This window comes from Clytia hemisphaerica, unplaced genomic scaffold (genome assembly GCF_902728285.1).
Source record: "Clytia hemisphaerica strain Z4C2 unplaced genomic scaffold, Clytia hemisphaerica genome assembly, whole genome shotgun sequence".
Classification (NCBI taxonomy): domain Eukaryota; kingdom Metazoa; phylum Cnidaria; class Hydrozoa; order Leptothecata; family Clytiidae; genus Clytia; species Clytia hemisphaerica.
The window spans coordinates 237225-262385 of NW_027104054.1; the positions used below are offsets into that span (position 1 = coordinate 237225).

The 25161-nt window shown below is 35.8% G+C and overlaps 1 protein-coding gene across 2 annotated transcripts in view; it reads right to left on the minus strand.

The window, feature by feature from the left end:
* LOC136811992 (telomere length regulation protein TEL2 homolog) overlaps nucleotides 1-25161 on the minus strand; it is a 62341-nt gene that overhangs the window by 8399 nt on the left and 28781 nt on the right. For both annotated transcript variants that reach the window (XM_067068596.1, XM_067068597.1), the window contains exons 12-15: nucleotides 2395-2523; nucleotides 1844-1953; nucleotides 962-1053; nucleotides 47-163 (exon numbers count right to left, since the gene is read on the minus strand). In XM_067068596.1, the coding sequence (XP_066924697.1) occupies nucleotides 47-163; nucleotides 962-1053; nucleotides 1844-1953; nucleotides 2395-2523 (448 nt within the window). The remainder of the gene's footprint in view (nucleotides 1-46; nucleotides 164-961; nucleotides 1054-1843; nucleotides 1954-2394; nucleotides 2524-25161) is intronic.

A 25161-nucleotide genomic window follows, 5' to 3' on the forward strand; every position in this document is an offset into this window, starting at 1 on the left:
AGTTCGAATCAGTGAAAGTCTAATGCACAGTGATGAAGTCTCGTACCTGGTTTGGACATTTGCACGTGACAAGACAAATACTCTCACTCTTGATTTGATGGAAGTCTGTGATATTGTACTCGTTTTCTAAGTGCAGAAGGATACGTAACAGCTCGTTGGCTACCTGAGAGAGAAAAAAGAAATTCATTTGGTACTGGGGGAGCAGAATATTAATGAGTATGTAGAATTTTCTATTTCAGTCGACCCGCTACTGAAGGCCGGTCTCCACTAATGCGCGCTGCGATCTCACCGTGTAGTGCGCGCTTAAAAATTTGAATACATTTCATTTTTTTTCAACCGTTACGTCAGATCGCGCCAATGGAATTGTTTCATTTTTCTTTTGACCAATAGCGTTGAAGCTTTGTTAGTGCGATCGCAGCGCGTGTAAGTGGGGACCGGCCTTCAGGAATGCACGTTTAAATAATTGAGCATGGTTAGCTGGAAACGAACTCAGAACCATGGTTTAAATGTCTGTTAGTTTTGAAATCCTTCGGTCTTTCGCCGTAAAATACCATCCAGTTTGCGATGAGATAATACTTGCGACTCCTTTTTTGTTAAAAAGTAGCCAAGATTTTAATGAAGTATAAACATGGTTAAACTAAATCCGTCAGCTGTTCAAAAGCCATTCAACACCATATCGGCTTTGATAATGATCTTTTTTTGGAATTAGCTTAAGTCAATCGATACATAATACAATCGAACCAAAAGTTAGATTGACGATTTTTTGGCAGAAAATTACGCTCGAATGTAATTTGAAAAATTTTTCGACAGCCAATTCTGTTGTACACTCTGAAAGGAAAAGTTTAGCTCTAGTTTAGACGACCCACTTTTCGCCCTGACTATTCTAATTGTGAATTAAAGTGGGCATAATAGACAGGGCAGAAAGTCGGCCGTCTAAACTAGAAAAACCATCGCATCTTACATCGTTTAAATCTCCAGGCTCTTTGCGTACCAAGTTTGCTAATGCTTTCAAGCAGGTCTCCAAACGATCCGGATCTTTATTGGATAATAAACCTGTTCAGAACAAAAATTGAGAAGAAAATAATAGATTTTTACGAAAGAAACGCGTTGAAAATACACCTTCCTGCTTTTTAAAAGTTTCATGATATGGCAGTAGGTTGGGCTCCGTTATTTCATTTCAATTCCATTAATCATTTGATCGAAAGACAAAACTTTGTGATAGAAATGCACCACAATAACATTCATGTACTATCATAACATACTCGACCGAGGCATGTTTGTGAACAAAAACCTCTAGGGTTCCTATGTGGGAAGTACAAAGCTGGTGTCGATCACCCTTTTCCACCGGCAAGTCCTCCCTCTCCCCCCAAAATCAATGTTGAAGTTTAATTTTTGCACGTTCACAAGACTCACCATCAACATTGATATTGGGGGAGGGGGTGGACAAACAGTTCTGTCCAGGATTGTACATCTATAGAGGTCTGCGATTCAGAAACTAGGAGGGGGTTTATCTAAAGAATCCTGCATTTACTAAAAATAGACAAAAAAGAACGAGAAATTTCATAAAGAACGACAAATTTCATAAAGAACGACAAAATGTCGCCATCCACAACCCCGACCGAAAGTGACTGTACCACCCACGTATTCATTCCTCTTTGTTTATCACGGGAATTAACTAATGGTTTAAAGAACGACAAATTACGCTTGTATGTTACAATGCAGGATTCTTTAGAGGAACAGACTGTAACCTCGAGCAGGTACAACTGGTTAATGGGATGATAAAATTCAACAGAATTCTACTACGATAGGACGTTGATTTATCGAAGAGACACATTGAACAAACCTGAAATACAGTCCCTCAAATAGAGCGGTGGTTGGACCCCGTTCACACTTTGAATGTTTTCGTCAATTTCTTTTCCGTTTTCTACATTCAAAGGTTCAAACTCGTCATCACTGAATATAAAAAAGAATAGATTATTCATTATGATTATATTTACGATTTCGGTCACCCAAAATTCGGCTAATTTATGATATTCATGACGTTATGTTTTCTACGGAAATACCCCGGTTTCAGCCAGTAGTGACAAATTTAAACTAGACAAAAGCTGTATAAAATTTGCCACTACTGGCAAAAACCGAAGTCTTTCCGTAGAAAACATTACATCATGAATATCATAAATCAAATGATTTGAGATCTTTCAACCTGCAGATTCCTCCCGTCATCCTGAGCAAAATCTGTAAAACCTTTTTGTTGTTTTTCCGAAGTCGAGGTAAAACATTTTTGAAATCTTTAAAAATAGATGCTTTTAAAGTCATAGACTTTAATTCTCCATTTTGGAAAAAAAGTTAAATAAAAGATCGCGGGAAGTTTTACTGAAAAACTGTTATCTTTACCTGTCTAAAGATTCCTCTCTTCCTTTACTTTGGAAACTTGCTCTTTTATTAGGTAAGGACTCTGTTACTTCAGCCTGTTGTTTTATATTGTTCGTCTCCTCTTCTTTTGATTGTGGTACATAGCGAACCCTATGAATGAAAAGTTAAAACGATATAACCTTGAAATTTCTGTACATAATTTTATGAAGTAGGAAGACCCCCCCCCCCCTTAACCATAAACGACTGGAAGTCTATCTTCTTTTGTGTCTCTGAAGTGAACTTCGTTGCCGCCTGTATTTCAAAATCGGTTTAAAAAATCCGAATCTTCGAATTACTTAGGTAAAAGGATTAATAGAGCTTGAACATTACTCGTAATTCAGAAAAGAGTCATTCTCAATTTTTTTCAAAGTTTGCTATATATTTTATAAACATTTTTCAACGCTAAAATTCAGATTTCAACTGCGTGTATAGACTGGCACGCCAGTCGGGCTGGAACGGTATCACGCGGGAAAAGTGAGCGTAGGAGTTAGGTAAGCGTAGGAAGAAATTTTGTCGGCGGCGAGGGCTGAAAGCCCGACTGGAGCGAAACCCCAGGAAGGAAAAAACGGCTAAGCTGAAGCCCCAATCTTACAACGCCAGATTTCGGCGTTGTAGAAATGAATGAACTTTGAGAAATTCGTGAAATGAGAAATAAAAACTTCCGTCAAAGTCGCAGATCGTGTTGTTTTGATTTTTGAGGAGGGAGTGATTGGAAAAAATAATGGCTGACTTCTAGTGGAAATTTTTATTTGAAAAGGTTTTGTTTTGTTTTTGTTTCTTATTGATGAGTCTCTTCTTTGTGTATATGTGGCTTTTCTTCATGGTTCTCTGCATGCAAAATTCTTTGGCTCATTTTTGATTGTTTTTTGTTTTGATTTGAGAGGCAAGAGAAGATGGAAAATCTTGTAACATCAGTTATCAGAACTTGATGACTTGTTATCTTTTCCTATTCATAACTCATTCAATTTTAGGAATGGAGTATTCAGATTGCAAACACTATGGACTGTGAGTTTTTTTTTCATTTCAGCTTTCTTTTTCCTAGGTTTGCAGGTGGTAATCAAAGGGATAACCCAGGTACAGTAGCTAACAATTATTTACTGACATTCAAACACATAAAACGTTTTAATTTTCCAGGACTCACAAGTCAAAGGTTCTTTATCAAAAATATATGGTTGTTGGACTACCAGAGACTACTACACGACACTGACACAATGTCGTGTGTATTGGAAGTGCTACAAACTTTTGTGAATATCTACCTACCCTTTGTTTTGAGTTTAATACGTACTGTATCTATCCCTATGATAAAATTACACAGTTTTGAGTAGAAATAAAGTTATAGTAAAGCGGCACTGACAAATTTCTCCAAAAAATATTTTCTTTCAAATTATGAAATATTAAAAGTCTTCTTACATTTAAAAATGATTAAATTTTTTCGCCATGCTTATGTTTTACTCAATTCTAGTATTTTTTCCAAAACTTATATATACTTACGTAGAGGGAAATTTAGCAGAATTTATGGAGAAGATTAAGAATTCTCAGTTTGGCAACAAAAATTTCTCAAACGTACGGTACTGTACACATAGTACCTTCTATAACTTTAAACATTTACATATTTTTAAATTGCCAGATTAGTATGGCACAGTGTGGCAAGAAAACTCATTTTTTTCATTCAGCCATAAATCTTATTCAGTCATAAATTTTATAGTACACATACTTACGATTTACAGAAAAATGGGTGATAAGTATATGTCACATGTTCAACAACCCATTTTTTCCACAGCTTACTTGTTCATCAAATTCTTGTCAAATTGAATGTCGAACAAGTGGGTTGTGGAACAAATGGGTGCCAAAATGATCGACAACCCAGTTGATTGACAATCCACTTGTTTGACAATCTATATAGTTGTTCAACAGACCAGTTGTTTGAGAGAAGAACAAGTGGTCGTCGAACAACCATGCAGTCGAGCAAATGGGTGTTGAACTAATAACTGTCAAACAACCGGTCTAACAAATGTACCGTCGGACGAGTATACTGTCGAACAAGTGGGATTTCCCCAAAATTATAGTTGTACGTAGATGAAAATTTGTCAGAATTTATATTACGGTGAAAATTCAGAATTCTCAGTTTGACAACAAAAATTTCTCAAATAGGTAACTTTAATTTAAATAATTATATTAAATTGTAAAATTAGTGTGGCAAGAAAACTCCCAAAAAAATTTAGCCATAAATCTTAAAGTGTAAGGTTAATTTTTCAGCATTTTTGGTGCGACGAGAAAATTCTTCAGCACATAGCCACAGTCTATAGAAAAAGGTCAGAATTTACAATAATTCTCTTCTCATGACAAAAATGCTGCATTTTTCTAAAATCATGAATACGTGTACCCAAAAACTTTTCTGTCACCATATAAACTCTGGATTTTCTATCAGAGCTATCTTATCACAGCACTACATTCTGCAAATTTCAATTTTTCACAAATTAAATTTGTACATGACAGATGTTACATTTTTCATTTGACAGACTGAAATACTTAATTATAATAATACACTTATAATAATTATGCACCAATGTGTCATTGTTTTGAGGTTGGAGTTTTAGTTATTCAACATATGACATCTTAACTATTAAAAGTAAGTACTTTTCTGTAAGTTTTCCATTTAATTTTCTATGTGTACGTGTAATTTTCCTGTGCTTGGCTGGTACGTTACATGCTGACAGTCAGGACAGGTTGTTTTTTGTAGCAGTGAGTCTGTTGAAGAGGGTCGGACTGTCAGACAGCAGCATGGCAGTAATGACATTGAGAGTGATGAGAGGGATAATCTTTGGAGTTTCTTTAAACTAACCAGGAAACGCTGTTTATTCTCACGATAACCTAAAAATAGTTTTCAAACCGTACCAAAAAAATTTTTGGTATGGCTTGAAAACCTGTGTTAGGTTATCGTGAGATATTAAAAGTGTCAGAATTATTGATTATTATGATATGTTTTTATTCTTAAAATAGTGTCAAAATTTTTTCAAAAAGGTTATTTTGTTGGGTACTTTTGAGCAGAGTTCCTGCCTGGTTAGTGTTACTGTTGTATTCATAGAAAAGAGTGTTGGAGGGGTTCGCTTAGCCACAATGAGACTAGAGTAATCAAGTTCCTTAACAAGTAGTCTGTACGTACTAAAATAAAAAGCAAAAAGTATTTAGGTGGAACCAAAACAGAAAAAAATATTTCTTACCTTGAATGAAAGAGGCTAGCAAAAAGCCACCAACCTGCATAGGGAAAACTGAATAATCCTTGTACACTTTTGATGATTGTAGAAAACTGAAGCTAAATTGCAAATACTTACCTTTCTAAGAATGTATGAATAACAAAAACAACTAAAGATGTAAAAGTTTCAAAACTTGAAAGGTGGCTCCTCCACCACCCAAAATTCAAACAAAGTGGTCTGTCGGCTTTTCTCCCTCCAAAATTTAGGAAAGCACTCCTCCGTTCTCACAACCTCCAAAATGAAGCCGTGGCAGAATGTTCTAGTCTGTATATCAGCAGCCTCTCACCAACTTTTGCTCGCTCTCCTACGCAGCTCCTATTCTAGCAAACGCCTGCCGCCTTTATGTTCCCGCCCTCTGACATGATTAATTTACAGACTAGTTTGCTAGTCTACTGCGTGTATACTTTTGAATCACTTTTATCACTCCAATAATTTTTTATGACCTGAAAAAATAGTGGGCCAAAGTTGAGAACCAGTGTCTTAAGGATATCATAATTTGAATCCCATACTATCTGAAATTATGCCATATTTTTGAGTCTGAATTTAGACTACGCCACTACAGGTTTTTTTATAAGAACATAAGGCTTTGATGGCCAAAATGTTAAGAACAAGTTAAGAACATTTTAAGGCTTCGTGGACTCTAAATCATCCAATTTTTTAGAAAAATGGACAAAAATACTCAAAAAATGGCGAAAATAAGAACATCTTAAGAACATTTTTAGGCTTAAAACTCAAAAAGTTAAGAACATCCGAAGGCTTAGAAAATTATTGATGTTTTTATAAAAAAAACGTCATCTGGAAGATTCTTCCGGATGAGGAAGAGACTTCCCGAATGGGAAGTTAACTTGACTCCCGAACGGGAAGATCTTTCCGATTAGGTTCCGAAAGGTTCGGTGGAGAATTCGGAAGATCTGCCGTTTTAGGAATAGCTATTTTCTCCGAAACAGAAACGGGAAGATAGAAAAATGTAAACAAAGAAACAGACTGATTCAGAAGAAACTCCTTTTAAAATCCAGAAAATCGCCGCTTCAAAATAACAAACTGTTAACGTGACAAATTTCAGATAAAATATGTTTTGTGTATCTGTTAACAAGTCTTAGCACAAGTTACCTGTCGTCAAAATTCTCTTTTTCCACTGGCTACTAGAAGAACTAGAAGAACCAGCATCTTTCAACAGGTAATGTTCTGCGACTCTCTCGAAAGAAGACCCTCTCTTATAAACATACCATTTTCTTTTAGAAGTGCGATGCAAAGTAATTTGCTTTTTATTGGAAAGGAAGAGAATAATCATGCCCCTCTTTCGATATACCGTCAACTGCTCTAACTTGGGACGATTGGTCGAAACAAGGGACTGTTAATATCTGGCCTGTATTTTCACTTACTGTTAAATCTCTTTGACAAAAAAATTGTTTTGATAACTCCACCAAGTTTATCAATCATACTTTCTGTCATAACATGTCACGATAACTTTCACTGATAGCGCGGCCTTTTTAATTTTTTAGTTTTCATTCAAAATGACCGGACGCCGATTTGAGAATTGGAGAAAGCCCGCCGCCCAACCACTTATCGCCCGATGGGATTAACAAATAACAAGTGTGTAACTTGCCGCTCGAGTGACGTCTTCTTCGTTCCAGATATTCGCGTGTGTTCCACTACAAATTTTTTTCATATTTCGATTTAAAAGCCTACTCGTTGCGAAAAAGAAATCGTGTATTTTTTGATACACCGTTCATTAACTCAAATCAAATGACTTTGGAGGTTCGGTGAAATGCTTGCCGAATTGCCGTCCCATGTTTTGTCAGATAGTCCCAAGTTTGAGCAGTTGACGGTATTTATTTCTGTTATAAAAGGTAAAATGTGCAAAAATTAGAGGGCAAAAAAGTTGTTTAAAGGTTTGAGAAACATGATTGAGTATAATTATATACACCATACCGATTATAGTTTTATTGTTCGAACTTCTCAACTCAAAAATACCACAGCACCTTACTTCAACAAATTAATTTCAAATTTTTTTCCAAGGGTTCTTTTGCAAATTTTGCCATTTTCCAGGTGGTATCCACACATTATTTTGACTTAAAAAAGTTCGTCAACCCCCTGTATGGAATTTAATGGAACAGCCCAATAAGATTGAATGAGAATCGAGAGTTTTCATAAAGGAGCTATTAAAAAGCGGCTCGTGACTTTTTTGGTGAATGGACGGTTATCATGTATTCATGGTGGAAAGCTGAATTTTTTCATTAATTGATATGGTATTTCATGCCCGTGATAAGATATGACCAAGGCTAAGTCTTAAAATTAATAACTTTGAATTTGAGCACAAAATTATCGGCTGCTAATTGCCGTGCGGGCATTTTTTTGTCCGTTTTACCACCTAAAACCGTGCCAGCCATGGTGTTCTAAATCTAGAACACCATGGTTCCAGTCTTTTTTATCGCACCAAAAGACAAGAAAAGGTTTGGGTCGAGTTTAGGGTGGTAAATTGAATAATAAAGTGGCACGCGCCTGACTGCGCGAATACAGTCGAAAAGGTGTATTGTAAATTAATCTGACCTAGCTGACGAGTCTGACCCGACCTTTTTTTTGATTTGATTCTGAATTTTACCTACGTTACGTAAGATCCTGCCGGTCATTTTAAAGTGAAAAAGTTTCGATTATTCAAAGTTTTTTCTTCTGTTTTTTCTCTCCACCCTCTCAATACAGATGTGCAGATGTTTTCGGTACGTTTTTTTATCATTTGAAACCATTTCAACCAATTTATAAGACTACATGAAAAAAAATATTTTCCTCATGTTCACACAGTGGGTATTGAGAAAACGAGAAAAAGAAATTGAAACTTACCTCACTCAAATTATGTACTCCAGAAATGTTTTCTCCCTTATCGGCCCTTTTGGCGCTATCTTTAGGCTCTTGGCGTAATAAGTGCCGGCGTTAAAAGGGCCGGTGTAAAAAGGGCCAAAACTTTACAAATTTTACTTAAAAGTGACGTTAATTTCAGTGCTTCTTATTATAAAAATATAAAGGAGATAGATGTCCAGTGTTTTGTATGTTAATGATAAAAACCAACATAATATAGTATACAGTAATGAATGAAAAAAGCCCAACACTCAAAAATAAGAGCATTCAAACTCAAAACTAATCTGAAACTATAAGAGTTACTGGAATAACCTGGTAGAACATATAACAATCGACAGAAAAGATGAAAAAATCTACTTCATTGGAACCTCAATTCGCAACTCTAGAGAAAAACATAGACTCAGCCACTGCCCTGTTAAAAAGATTGTATTATAAAAAGGATGAATGGGGGAAGTGCTTTTCAAGGTTTTTAACGATTTTTTAAGGTTTTCAAGGTTTTTCCCAGAAAGTTGATAGTTTTCAAGGTTTTCAAGGTCCTGTAGAAACCCTGGGGAGTATTGGTTGTATCAATTTCCAAGGGTAGGACAGGGTAGAGGAGGGATGTACACTCGGCAGATATCAAAGAAAGTCATTCAAAATTGGATATTTTATTTAATTGGATATTTCGTGATTGTTCATTTATTCAAAATATTGTAAAAGTGAAGCTTGATTTTCTAAAGGTTAAAAATTTCGGCTCCTAGTTTTCAACGAATAAAATCCTATATTGAATTTATTTAGGAAATATTTCTGGAGTGCAAAGTTTTACTCACTTGGAAAAACTATATTCGTGAGGTAAGTTTTAATTTATTTTTCTTATCTTCCCAATACCCACTGTGAAAACATTAGAAAACATTATATTTTTCCAGCAGACTTTCTTAAATGGCTTGAAATAATTTTAATAAATGAATGATATTGGTAAAAAAAAATTGGGAATCTGCACATCTGTAGTGAGGGCGTGGGGAGAAAAACACAAGAAAAAACTTTGAGAATCTAAAATTTTTCAATATAAAATTACATAACTTTAAAATCATTACCTAACTTTAAAATCAAGGTCGGGTCAGACTCGTCAGCTATGTCAGATGTATTTACAATTGAAAAATGAATCTTTCAAAAAATGCAAAAATTCGTGTTCGAATTCAAAGTTTTTAACTTTAGGACTTAACCTTGGTCATATCCTATCACGGTACATGGATTCACGCTGAAATACCATAGCATTCATGGGCCCCAGCGAACCATTTTGAGTGGGGGGGGGGCAGTAGTTTGGAGAGAAATGAGTTGGGCGACGAAGAAAATTTTTCACTATTTACACCCTCAAAACATCTTAAAACGGTATCTAATTGGGGAGAATAACAGTTTTTATTGCATAAAATAGGAACTTTTAAAAAGGTATGGCATAGTCTGCAAAAAGTGGGGCCCATCCATGGCATTATCTTTTAATGAAAAAATTCAGCTTTCTACCTTGAATCAAGAATACTTGAACGAAATCACCTTTTAACCGTCCATTCACCAAAAAAGTCACGAAGCGTTTTTTAATAGCTCCTTTATGAAAACTCATGTTTCATTCAATTTCATTGGGCAGTTCCATTAAATTCTATACAGGGGGTGGACGAACTTTTTTAAGTCAAAATAATGTGTGGATACCACCTAGAAAATGTCAAAATTTGCAAAAGAACCCTTGGAAAAAGTTCTTTTCATTCCTGAAAATGAGGGTGGACAAACTTAAATCAGTCTCCCCCCCCCTGGAAATTTTAGAATGAAATTTCACCCCCTAGAAAATTGAAAGAACTCGTGTAAAAACCCAGGATTACCCCCTGTATTGATATAATTTCAATTTCAAAATTGTAATAGTAAATGTTTTATGATGAAAACTTTTTGTAAATTTGGTATCAATAATTTACAAAAGTGAAACGAAATTTCGCTTTAAGTGTGCACTAATAATTATTTTTTAGCTTGCCTTTTTCCAACAAATGCACCAATCCTTATGTTTTAGACTGCAATAAAGATAATCCAGGGCACTATAATTTTCTAGCATTAAAAGATAATAAAAAGTTCATTTTTTCTCTTCATTTTCATCTTCATTTTTAGGGTTTTTAGGGTATTAAATTTGGGACAAGCTGAAGTTTTTACAAGACAGAGAAATGCTGAACTTGGCAGAACAGCATTAATATATTATTTTTTATTATAGCGTTTAAAATTAAAAATTCTATATGAGAAAAAATTTACACAAGCCTGAAGTCCCGAAGTCACGAAGTCCCGAACTGAAATATATCAAATTTCAAAAAGTTTCAAAAAGTATTACACCAAGCAAAAGTCCCGAAATCCCGAATTATAATATATCAAAATTCTATCAGAATAAATTTTTTACACCGACCTAAAGTCCCGAGGTCCCGAAGTCCCGAATTGAAATACATCAAACTAGCCGTAAGCGGAGCGTTGCACGCTGCGGGTCCGAATCCAGCAAATCATTATATACATAAGAAATCAAACGGAAGATAGCTGGCGAAGGATTATATCATTCTCATGCCTTAAGATAAATTAATCTTTGTTCTTTTTTGAAAACGTTTTGGCAACTAAGTGTTTTTTCAATTCTTCATGGATATTCTAAATTTTATGGTAAAAAACATTGAACAATATTCTTATGGTATTCTTAGGTTAGGTAAATAGAAATGGTAATTAGAAATGCATAATTGTTTCGCCAATTTCATTATGAAAGTTCTTATAAAATAACATGCATATCCAAGTAGTAAAAGATTACTTTGCATTGCATGTTTTACCCACAATAAAGAAAATCGAGTTGAAGAATTATATTTCAGATCTTCTTTTTAGCCATCGTGGATAGACATTCGGGCGTGAATTTGAAAGACTTTGAAAAGTTTTGAAAGTTTTTAAGGAACCACCAATGCACCAAAAAATTTTGAAAAGCATTTTAATTAGAAAGGAAAAAGAAGAAAAATGTTAAAAAGTATTGGAAACAGATTGATTTTAATCCATCTATTCCAACTTCTTCTATAAAAAATCGATTCTAGGAAAACTACCAACCTTCCCCCCGTAACAAATGCCTCTATGATAAAATTTTCCCCCGGAAAAATTGCCCCAGACAATTACCCCCAGGACAATTGCCCCCCCCCCAGATAATTACCGCCAGGACAAATGCCGCCAGGACAAATACCCGCAGACATTAGCCTCCCCCCGGGACAATCTCCCCCCCCCCTAAAAAATAAATTCCTTCCGAGACAATTCTTGATCGTTACAGTTAGTCTTTTTGACTGTTTCTCTTGTTATTCTTTAAAACTGCATTTAAGAATGCTGTATGAAAGTATATGAAAGGATGATGTTAATAGTATAATTTTTCCAAAAGCCACTTTTAATTCGAATCTCTTATTTACAGGAGAAAATCATCATACAACCACTGTAAAAAAAACAGGTGTGACCAAAATTTAATTTTTGTGAATAAAGAGGGGGTAATTGTCCCGGGGGCAATTGTCTTGGGGAAAATTGTCCTTGCACCGAAAAATCGTACTTCAACATCCTTAAATTGGTGTAGTTGTAAAAAGTCTGCTTAGGGTGCGAAAAGACAAAGGTTCAACGTCATGAAGAGGAGGATTTGTAGAGCTTTGTTTTGATTTTTGAAAGCTTTATACAAAATCTTGTAAACACACACGTGTTAGCGTATTTAATATATAGAATAGATTCATGAAAAAAAATATTATTCCAACTCATGCCATATATCAATTTCAGAAAAGAAACTTTTACACAAACCAAAAGTCCCGAAACCTCACCTCAATGTATAAGCTTGCTTTAGCTCAACTTAAAGGTCATCTTGTAATGCAGGTTGTTCAGGACCGACTCGACCAGGAACACTTCTTTTAAAACATTTCTTGAGAGCTTTCCGATAGTTACTTTGACTGCAGACAGTTATTATAGGGCTTGCAACAGAGTGAAAAACCCTCAGGATAGCGTCCAGTAAACTTATTTCCTCACTAAATCCTTCCAAGTAAACAAAGGAACATATAGCCAGCGGTAAAAGGAATATCGTATTCCAAATATTCAAAATGCTCATGTCTTTAAATTGCCGTTGCAGTTTTGTCAATCTGGTTAAACACTCTGCATTTTCTCCAAAAACATTCTCAACCGCAGCTAACCGTCTTCGCTGCGAGTTCCGAGCAGCAATAGTAAAACAAGCCAAAATAATGATGACAATGATTGTCAGTATACGATAAACAAAGAACAATGCTTCAAGACCGATTCGGATATCTCGGGAAACCCGGGAAACCGGTTCTTCTAAATGAAACAAGCTAGTCACGACGCACGTTGCGACAGCCATACTGAAAATTAGCTTACGTAACAAACTTATCGGAAGCAATATGACGTATCTTAGACTGTGTTTGATGGCAATGTAAATATCCAGGCTAAGAACAACATAAAGTTGGATTGAGAATAGAGACACTGTCCGGGCAATATATCCGAAAAATAACCGGAAGTAATCATCAATGGCGGGTAGGTGCTGGGAATAGGTTAAAGCACCCAATACCAATAAGTATGTCATTTCACTGAGAGACAATACGCGGAATAAATAGTTTCGGTTCCGATTTTCTTGCTTATTTCTTGATATGTACAAAAATAGACACAAAAAGATAATAACAAGAGCGTAAACGATGAAAGCGATAATTTGCGATGCTAACATGCTTTTGATTGAAGTATATCTTTAATTTGGTTTTGATATATTGCCGTCCGTCCCTCTTCTTGCTGTTAGTCCATAAGTTTTCTGTTATGTTTGCAATCTATGGTCGCCAGCAGTTCTTTACTCCTCCGTTACCGTTAAGGTATTTTCAGATTGTTACTTCAATTTTTATACTGTTTACCTAGAATGAGCACAGTATGTTTAGTAGAACAATAAATCTATTGTACTATCTATTTATTGTTGTGCAATACTTGGTATTACAGTATAGATATCTTATTTGCAATTTTCGTCTAAGTTTTTCCCTTCAATCTGTTAAAGCTTATCTTTTGAAGAACTATCTTTGAAGAAAGATGTTTTAAAAGATTAAAACGAGAATTTGTGATTTTAGCACCCTATTTCGCTTTTAGTCTATATCTTTAATCCCAGACCAGAAAAACAAAACAAAAAGAAGGATAAAAAACAATCTGATGCGCGCATTTTCTACAGTCTGTAAATTTATTTTTGACTTTTACTTTTATAACATATCTGGTCTGTAAATTTATCAAAACTTTTCCTTCAGCTCTTCGGTCGAAACTCAAAAGTACAAATATGAACAAAAAAGTGAAAAAAACAACTAAAACACTCCAATCTTTTCAAAAGAATTGAAATTAAGTACATGAAAAAGATAAACACAAAGGCAGTATCGAAGAGTGAAATGCCAAAGCTGAAGAAAGGTTCTTTGTTTGTTTTAACATTTAACAAAGGGAATAACAACACTCCCTTTTGTAGAATCATAAAGAAGTAATGAAATATTCAATACAACCCCCAAAATGTACTGTATATGAACTAAAATACCTTAAAATAATATGCAAAATATGTGTAGAACTGACAAAACAATTATCGAAAGCATCCAGCGAGGTCCTTTTTTTAAACATCTGTTTCACAGGCATAGCCTTCCTGGAAAATTTGATCTGTTGGCCAAAAGTTTCAAAAATCTTATTCCTAGAAATGAAAATCTGTTTCTTCTCAAACCTAAATTTTTAATCGCAAAGTATCTTCCCTCGAAAATTTGATCTGTTTTCACAATTTTCAGAATTAAAACTTTGATATATTCTCCCAAGTTTATAAGGAATAGGATCTGTTTTCTCCCAGAAAGTTCAATCTGTTTCCAACGCAATATCATCTTTTTTGGAAACATATGTTTCTGGGAAATGGGCTCGTTGGCTGCTTCTTAATTATCTGGAGCAAAAGTGATCAACGAATCCGTATGTCGTATAAAATTATACACTCATACAAGTCCAAATTCAAGCATCAAAATGTATTTTTATGAAGCAAAATTTTGTTGGTGCACACAGAAGATACATCAGGACAAGTTAAATTCAATAAATCTATTTTCTAACCTTTTACAAAATCTCCACATTAAAAAAGAAAGGAAGAAGAAAAAGAAGCAAACCTCCTCCCGCCTACTTTTTTTTCGAAATCCAAATACAGTTAGGAACATTTGGCGAGTTCCTGTACGCGGCCGCAATCAAAAAAATCATAACATCATTCATTAAAAAATGGTTTTCGTGTCTTTTTTCACTTTTTTTAGCCTAGACGATGTAGCAAACATAGTAAGTATAAGCACACTGTGCTTTTATTTAGCTAAAACTTTTTTTTGCATCGGAAAAACTTTTTCAAACTTTCAGCGATGGTTGAACAAACTGTTACAATGGAAATTATCCAGCGCATTTTTATCTTCTTACCTTCTTCATCTTCGATGAAGCACTCGAAGTTTACTGAAGCTAAGCACATAAGATATTCTTATAATTAATCATATTCATTGAAACACCCTCAAAGCAGCGGGCGCCTTTGTCTTTCCGCGACTCTTTCCACCATTTTAGACGGCCTTAACAATAGATCCAAAAGGGCGCCATAATCTTGCAAGATAATTTGTTTTGGTCTCCGGCTTTGGGAAGTAGCACTCTTTTTGGTTATTTTCGATGGAAAATGGTAACAAACTTAAGTTTACAAGTGTCATTCAGTTTTTGCTGGCTTATAGAATGGCAGTCCTAGTCTACACAATAGACAGATCCAGGCTTTTAGGCCTTACTCCTGGTCTATAGGCACTGCTATAGGCGGCCACTAGTGACCCCCACCGGGAATTGCTTATTAATAGGTTTAAACATAATAGACAACATTCACAAAAGATGTTTATCAATAGAGATTTTAAATAAAAGAATGTTTAAAACACAGCTGATTGGCTTAGGTTTCGAAACTGTCTATTGTTTCATTAAAACCTCAGTGCGCATGCAATTTATCTGGAGAATTTCAATATTCAAAACAAGATCAGTGCTCATAGGCCGAAGAGTAGGAGTTTCACGCTCGAAACGAAGGAAGATATGACGTAGCCTACAGGATCCTGGATAGTTTCCCTAACTGAAATATATTTTCCAATCTATGATTTAGTGCCTCACAGAAAGTTTAAACATTACGTAATGTTATATTTGTAAACCTTTGCCAGCTAAAAATGTCTTTAGCCGTATATCGGCTAAAGGCGGTAAATCTCTGGACAAAGGAAATATCGCTTATTAAGCATCCTCTATGAGGAGCAGGAATCCTGTTAGTGAATGCCAGCAGCCTAAGATATTCTAAAATTTATGGTAAAAAACATCGAACAATATTCTATGGTATTCTTAGGTTAGGATCTAAATTCAACGGAGTTTGACATGTAATATAAAGCCGAAGCAAAAAATTGCAAGTTTTGAGCCTTACTTTCGAGTTAGAAATGCATTATTGTTTCTCCAATTTCATTATGATTTTTTTTTTAAATAACGTTCATATAAAAGTAGTAAAAGATTACTTTGCATTGCATATTTTAAAGGTTTTATTTTTACATAAACCTTCCCGTTTTATATCAGAATGGCATGCCCCCCCCCCAATATTTTGTAAAGTATTTTTACTTCAAAAAATCTTACATATACCGTTTAGAGGGGTGAAATAGGGGTGAAAAGTCGAAAATTTTCTGCGTCGACATATTTTTTGGCCCCCTCAATTCGATTCGCACGCCGGGGGCCATGATCAGACACATATTTCATATAAGGACAGTGTCTGCCTATTGTTATATTATGCTGATATACACAAAAATATAATTTTCTTTCCCTCTTTCTGATCATTTTCCTCCACATCCGTGTCAATCCAATGTGAAAAAGCTTGTGTATTAAAATTGATGAGTAAGCAAACGATATCACTCTTATTTAAAAACAAAACCTTCAACCAGAATGAAGAAAATCGAAAATCTTCTTTTTAGCAATCGTGGATAGACATTCGAGCGTTCATTTGAATGACTTTAAAAAGTTTTAAAAGTTTTAAGGAGCCACCTATGTAACAAAAAGTTTTGAAGAGTATTTGAATTTTTCGAGATGAAAAAGAAGAAAAAAGTTAAAAAATATAGGAAGAAGATTGATTTTAAACCGTCTAGTTCCAACTTCTTCTATAGAAAATCGGTTCTGGGAAAATAACCCTCCGTGACAATTATCTCTAGGATAATTTCCTCCCAGAAAAATTGTCCTCAGGACAATTACCCCTAGACAATTACCCAAAGGACAATTGCCTCCAGACAATTACCCCCAGGACAATTGCCCCCCAGACAATTACCCCCAGGACAATTGCCCCCAGACAATTACCCCGAGTAAAATTGCCCAACAGACAATTACCCTCCAGACAATGTCTGATCGTGACAGTTAGTTTTTTATGACTATTTCTCTTGTTATTCTTTAAAACTGCATTTAAGAATGCTGTATGAAAGTGTATGAAAGGATGTAAGGATGCTGTTGATAGTATGATTTGTATTCTAACCTCTCATTTACAGGAAAAAAATTATAATACAATCACTGTAAAAAACATGTGTGGCCAAAAATTAATTTTTGTGAATAAAGAGGGGGTAATTGTCTCGGGGGCAATTGTCTTGGGGAATATTGTACTTGCACCGAAAAATCGTACTTCAACATCCCTAAATTGGTGTAGTGGTAAAAATTAGGGTGCGAAAAGACAAAAGTTTAACGCCATGAAGAGGAGAATTTGTAGAGCTTTGTTTTGATTTTTGAAAGCTTTATACAAAATCTTGTAAACACACACGTGTTAGCGTATTTAATATATAGAATAGATTCATGAAAAAAAATGTTATTCCAACTGATACCATATATCAATTTCAGAAAAGAAACTTTTACACAAACCAAAAGTCCCGAAACCTCACTGAAGCCCTCTGATCAGAAAAAGTCAACACCTCGTCAATGTATAAGCTTGCTTTAGCTTAACCTAAAGGTCATCTTGTAATGCGGGTTGTTCAGGACCGACTCGACCAGGGACACTTCTCTTAAAACATTTCTTGAGAGCTTTCCGATAGTTACTTTGACTGCAGACAGTTATTATAGGGCTTGCAACAGAGTGAAAAACCCTCAGGATAGCGTCCAGTAAACTTATTTCCTCACTAAATCCTTCCAAGTAAACAAAGGAACATATAGCCAGCGGTGAAAAGAATATCGTATTCCAAATATTCAAAATGCTCATGTCTTTAAATTGCCGTTGCAGTTTTGTCAATCTGGTTAAACACTCTGCATTTTCTCCAAAAACATTCTCAACCGCAGCTAACCGTCTTCGCTGCGAGTTCCGAGCAGCAATAGTAAAACAAGCCAAAATAATGATGACAATGATTGTCAGTATACGATAAACAAAGAACAATGCTTCAAGACCGATTCGGATATCTCGGGAAACCCGGGAAACCGGTTCTTCTAAATGAAACAAGCTAGTCACGACGCACGTTGCGACAGCCATACTGAAAATTAGCTTACGTAACAAACTTATCGGAAGCAATATGACGTATCTTAGACTGTGTTTGATGGCAATGTAAATATCCAGGCTAAGAACAACATAAAGTTGGATTGAGAATAGAGACACTGTCCGGGCAATATATCCGAAAAATAACCGGAAGTAATCATCAATGGCGGGTAGGTGTTGGGAAGAGGTTAAAGCCCCCAATACCAATAAGTATGTCATTTCACTGAGAGACAATATGCGGAATAAATAGTTTCGGTTCCGATTTTCTTGCTTATGTCTTGATATATACAAAAAAAGACATAAAAAGATAATAACAAGAGCGTAAACGATGAAAGCGATAATTTGCGATGCTAACATGCTTCTTTAATTTCGTTTTCAAATATTGCCGTCCGTCCCTCTTCTTGCTGTTAGTGCATAAGTTATGTTATGTCTGTTATGTTTGCAATCTATGCTCGTCAGCAGTTCTTTATTCCTCCGCGATGAGATCGGCGTGTTAACAATATTTTCAGTGCCCGTCACCTTATGCAGTCAATCTTTTAGCAGTCGGTACTGCCAAGCTCCTCGAACAAGTTTCTCTCGCTTTTAATTGAACAGCAAAATGAAATCCAAATGCAACTTTCGGTATTGATTTTTTCTATAAACTTATATCATCTCAAATCTACAAAAAATTGATGGCAAATTTTCTATGATCCATTACCGTTGAGGTATATTTAGATTGTTACTTGAATTTTTATACTGTTTCCCTAGAATGAGCATTGTATGTTTAGCAGAACAATAAATCTATTGTACTATCTATCTATTATTGTGCAAGACTTAGGATTACAGTATCGTACATATCTTATTTGCAATTTTCGTCTCAGTTTTTCCTTTTCAGTCTTTTTAAGTGAAAAAAGGGAGCTATCCTTGAAGAAAGATGTTTTAAAAGATTAAAACGAGAATTTGTGATTTTAGCTGTACATGGCATGGACCAGGGGTTTAAGTACCCCCTAAGAAAATAGGTACCCCCTGAATTTTAGGTACCCCCAAACAACAGATGTTAGTAGGTACCCCCTGTGATTGGTACACCCTGTGACTTGAGTATATATCAAGAAATGAAAAAATTGTATATTTTTATAATTAAAAAGAATAATGATAGTTAGATTAAAGCAAGATATAAAATATAGTTCCCCAGCCCCCAGACCTTACTGTATAAAAGTTAGGTACCCCTAGAGATCATAGGAACCCCCTGAAATTAAAAAAAAATCCAGCCCCCAGCCTTTTTCAGGAAAATTTTGGTTGTAGCCTCCCCCCCCCCTGCGGGCTGGGGGGGTTCATGCCAGCACCCTCTATTTCGCTTTTACCTTATCGGCCCTTTTTACGCAGGCTCTTATTGGCGTTATTTTTATGCTCCCGGCGTAAAAAGGGACAAATTTTTGCAATTTTTACCTAAAAGCGGCGTTAATTGTTGACCATTTTTTCTCAATTTAGAGGATTTTAGGCATGATTAAAGGGTGAAAAATATCCATTTTTTTACTCTATATTCAAAAGTTCACGAAAATCAATGATTTTCAATGGAATTTTCAACAGTTTAAAACTGAAAGATGACATTTTAATGTAAATTTTAGTTAATACTCACCGTTTTGAAGCCTGAATAGCGACTTATACAAGTTATGGCGTTATTTACGGCCCTAATTGGTGTAATCTCAAAATCAGGTAGTAGCGGAATAAGGGCCGGCGCATAAAGGGCCGAAAAGGTAGTTAACTATTCTTTCTTTAAGAGCTCATTCAGGCTTATCCGCGATTTCGCGGGGACTTAATTTCGCGGATTTCAATATTGGGGGACAGTATTTTCCCGATTTAGTGCCTTTTACTACCAAATCATGCATGTTAGATGTTGAAATACGCATTATTAGCGTTTCTTTGATACGAATAAACATTTGAAAAGTAGTTTATTTGCTCCCCCCCCCCAAGCGGCCGATTTTTTTGGGGACACCGAAATACAAAGCGTGCATAAAGACGCCTCTTAGGTGAAAATAAAAAAATCTAGTGTTTCCGGAAACCGGCCTGGTGAAAAAAAAGATTTTCTGACCCGGCCGCAGACTATGGGTTTATCTATATGGTTCATCATAAAGAAAATCAAGTTGGCCGTTCAATCTATCAAACGTCGTTTGGTTAGATATTTCCACTTTTAAATCAACATTTGTTCGTTAGTAGTTGATACATTAGTATTCAGGACTTACTTCATACTGTTTGTACAAAAAAGTTATCTCTTAAAGTTCTATTTCAATGATCTTAAGTTATCAAAAAAAGAAAAAACTATTCTTTTCCGGCCGGTCGCACGAGAGTTTTTTTCCTTCACCCGCATTCCAAAAACACTACATTTTTTTATTTTCGCCTAATTTTGGCGCCTCTTTGCTTTTTTAAACCTTCACACATGGCAGTTTTCGACCTAAAAGAGAGAAAGTACACATAAGTTTTTGTGCTCGCTTCGCTCGCGTAACTTTTACAAAAATATTTACTTTTAAAAGGGGGCGCCAAAATCAAAATTTTCTAAAATTGCCTCCCCAGTTTTCCCGAATTTTGGTCGACCCACCACACGCTACTGCTTTCAACCGTTCAGAATATCTTCACAAAACTGCAGTTTATAGAGCACGGATCGGTTAAAAGAATGAAAATAAAAAGCTTATTAAAGAATATTATCTAAATGAGTTTGGATGGACTGTATATTATAAGTAGCAACAGAAAACAATCCCAAAAATAGCACAAAATAAGGGGTTGTTTTAAAAGGTGGTGCCGTACCATGGGGCACCCCAACGGTGTACCTTTGAGTGCCATTGAGTTTCAAGCCCGAAGGGCTAAAGGCGAGAATCTTGAATGGAAAATGAAACCAATTATTTCCAATCCAGAACGCCCGCGCGTAATTTTTACACAAACGCCGGATTGAAACTAAAATCGATCACTAGATTTCAAAAAAAAGTTGTCCTCAAAAAAAGAGGAACCGCCGGATTACGACGCGTTCTATGCGCGTTTTGGAGGATGTGAAATAAGTAGCTTCAATTTCTCCTGCCAGAGAAGGGTTTAAGTTTCGCCCTAGATAGCCCTTCGGGCTTTGACACTCAATGATTCAGGCCTCTTCTCCCTCTGAGTTTAGGATTTTAGAAGAAACTCGCAATTCTTTTGGTAGAATTTTGGCAGAATTTTTATGGTAGCCAGCGATTTAGCGAGGGCCCAGGATTCAGAAGCATACAATAAGATCGATTCCACAGTTTAAAGACTTTCACCTTGATCCTCTTTGCTATATCCGATTTCCATACTTTGGCCAAGGCGAGCATTGGTGTCATTTTCTGTCTTTTTAAATCCACCAAGGTATTTAAAACCGTTGACTTTTTCTATAATTTTACTTCCGTCCGAAGCATTAAGTTTATATTGAGAATTTTCTTTTTGATAATATTCAACTCGAGATTATCTTTTCAACAAAGAGAATACCACTATCTAATTTTCGCGCTTTACCACTGGCAGATTTAAGACGTAAAAAACATGTGAAGGAGTGCAACGCTCGTTAAGAGACAATGAAATTACGAGACAATGAAATTACAATAATTACAAATCTCTTTCTCTGATAAGTTCGACGTGGTCTAAAACCACCTATGTTTACTAACGTGTCGAAAAGGCTTGTCAATTAGTTGGACTTATGCCCCCAAAAAAATTCATACTCTTACGCGAGTGATTTTCCTACACTCTAGACCCCCTTTCGATTTTTGATGTTTTTTTGAACACTAATTTTTTATTCTTTTAATCAATGAAAACCTACTATTCTAATTAAATTTTACCTTCTCAACCGCAATAAACCCGTCTCGAAAAAAACTCCCTCCCCTGAATTTTCCTCACTCGACTGCGGATTCAATTTACGAATCCAATTGCCTACTGTATTCTCAAAATAAATCTACCCCCTGGAATTCTCACTTCTTCAACTCGGGGGTACAGATATTTTTTGAATACACACTTTTTTTATAAGAATGGTGTAAATCCATTTCATCATGGATATTCTCAACTATTTTGGGAAAATCATCCTAAAATATTTTTACAGCATTCTTAGGTTAGGATCCTAATTCTGACTAGATTTAACATTTAGTACATACGTCTCAAGCATAAAATGGCATTTTTGTGAAAGGAGTGAGCCTTACTTGGGGGTAATTGACAATTTATAATTAAAAAAGCTCTAAAAATGGCATTCTTAGCTAGAGTAGCAAAATTCCATGATGGTGATATTCTTAGCATTATTCTTAATTTTGGCCATTTTCATCATGGGCATTCTTATAAAGTGTATTCCCATGAAAAAAAGCGTGTAGCTCAGAAGAACTAAAGACTATATATTTCACATAGTTACAGAAGCGCAACAGTATTTTGTGTGTTTTTCTCTCAAAACATCAAAAAGAATTTCTCTTTCTATTTTTGTAACCTCCGACCTATAATACCTTGAGCCGTTCATTAAGGGGTAAATTGAGAAATTCGACTACGAAAACAAGAATAACACAGGCGCTAAAAAACCTACTTACGCAGAATGTAGGTTGCAAATAAAAGCTTGATAAAAACTATCTGTTAAAAAACGATTAAAACTGTTATAATGTTCACACTTTGACTTTCGAAAAGCTTCATCTAGCTTTAAGTAGGAAAACTAATTTTGATTTCAATTTGCAAATGTGTTTTCAATTAACTAAACTAACGGGCTAATAAGAAAACCCAAAATGCAAAAATACATAGAAGTAAAAAAAAAAAGATTCCCCGCCCCTTCGGGGCTTCAAACTCAATGAGCTATTATACTGTACTTTAAGGGCAGAAACTTTCGCGGGCAGAAACTTTCGCGTTTTTCGCGTTTTTGGCATTTTTTCGCGAAAGTTTCTGGCCGGTAAGAAACTAAACAAGAAATTCGCGAAAGTTAATTTCGCGAAAAATGAAATTTTTCTAAAAATCGCGAAAGTTTTTTCCAAGTTTTAAAAGCCGAAAAATCGAGATAAAACGAGGACTCGGGGAAAGGCCGGGAGAGGGTAAAAATAATTTCGTCCTATAAAGGAATGTAGATTCTCAAGACAGTTAATAAAAGACAGGATCTGAAAATATGCTTCGATAGCTTATTTTTGTATTTTCTATAATGATTTACTCAATAGTGATACAATTTCTTTGCTCTTTTCTCTTCTTTTTACCACCTGAGAACATTTTACGAATATCTCTGCTTCCATTTCTAGCTTCTTCATTTGACCTTTTCTTTTGCTCGTGGGTAGGTGGGTAGCGGAGGTAACGTCATCACGAAATGAGATTTGAATTTCTTATTCACTTTCCCTAGCCATTTGCGAACGTTATTGCTACTAAAATTGAACATTCACAAAAAACCGCGAAAGTTTCTTCCGTAAATTTTCTTCAAAAAGTAAAAATCGCGAGACTTTTCGGTCTCGCGAAAGTTTCTGTCGATTTGACGTGCCCGATGTGCCCACGTGCTTGCGTGCGCAAAGTTTTGACGTGCCCTCGAATTTCGACGTGCCCTCAAATTTCAACGTGCCCTCGAATTTGACGTACCCTAATATTTTTTTCTTGAACATTGACAAAATCAGCGTGTCTTTTGGGTATCTCCCTCACTTTTTGTCCCATGAAATAAAAAAAAAATCATGGGGCATTCTCTTTTATTCTTGTGTTGGTGGGATGGAGCATGTTGCATTGCACCAACGCGAAAAAAACTTCTCGTGTCCCCAAGCCTTCACATTTGAAGTCAAAACTTGAAGCAAGGCACGTCAAAATTTGAGGGCACGTCGAAATTCGGGGGCACGTCAAAATTCGAAGGCACGTCGAAATTCGAGGGCAAGTCAAAATTTGAGGGCACGTAAAAATTTCGAGGACACGTCAAAATTCGAGCGCACGTCAAATTTCGGAGGACACGTAGGCACGTTAGCACGCTGGGCACGTAAGGCACGCGAGCACGTAGGCACGTAGGGCACGAAGGCACGTCATTTAGCAGACTCCGTAAATTTCTAAGGGTTGTAAAAAATATACAATGAAAATTTGTGCTTAACATCAGATTTTGATCACTTCATATTAACATTCCAGATTTAACGTCGAAAATTGGTCATTAAACCTTTTGTTCTCCAAGAGAGGGGTAGAGCTCTCTTGGCTTAATGATCAAGTAAACAAAAATAGCAGATTGTTTGCAATAAAATAGCATTCAGAGCATCAACATTTACCAGCAGTGAAATGGTTTGGTTTTAGCCTGGATATCCAGGCTGTGAACTATTTCACAGTCTAATTTTATGTTCTGGTTTACAGGCTGGTCTCCCTAGAGCGTTTTGTATTCTCGTATGAGAATGCAGTCTGCTTGCTTGCGCTCACTTCGCTAAAACCGTAAGAACCAATCTACACAGCGCGGAGCAATTCTGAAACAAAAATAGGATAGTCCTCTACTTGCTAGTAAAGATACAGCTTTCTGTTACATGAAAACATGAAAAAGAAGAACACAGAGGCAAGTTCATTTCAGGGCCGGCGAAACTGGAGGGGCCGGGGGGGCCATGCCCCCCCCCTTCTTTTTTGCTAAGAAAAAATAAATCAACCAACCATGGTGGCGCCTCCTTAGACACTTACTATTTGGCCCCTCCAATTTCAAAATAGATTCGCCGGCCCTGCATTTTCCAAGAAAACATGGTTGGTCATGATAACGCATGCAAACTTGTTTATGGACCTGGTGTAATCTTTGGGTGTTTTAAATGGTTCTAGATCTTGTAAGGCTGCTTTTTATTAATTTCTGTTTTGCTGCCCTGGGTTGGCAAGGAAAGTTTTGGAAACATGGGTTTGCACTTTCATTCTCTAGGGAGACCAATCTCTATAATTTTAGAACTTTGTATGTTGAGGTAAATTTTGTTTTTCTAAAATTTCGAGCTTGAATTTCCAGGCTAGTTCGGTTTTTGCATAAAATGAAAGAACTGCCTCCACTGTTGGAGAACTGTTTATAAAAACAACTGACTTATAATTACTTTCAATTAAATTTTGTCAACCATGCTGCAATTAACTCCGAATTCTAAGGGTCGTAAACGCTTTGACGAATGTTTTAGGAGTCAGTAATGTTTTCTCCTATCAATTTTCTTTGTTTCAGCTAATCGATTTTCGCCA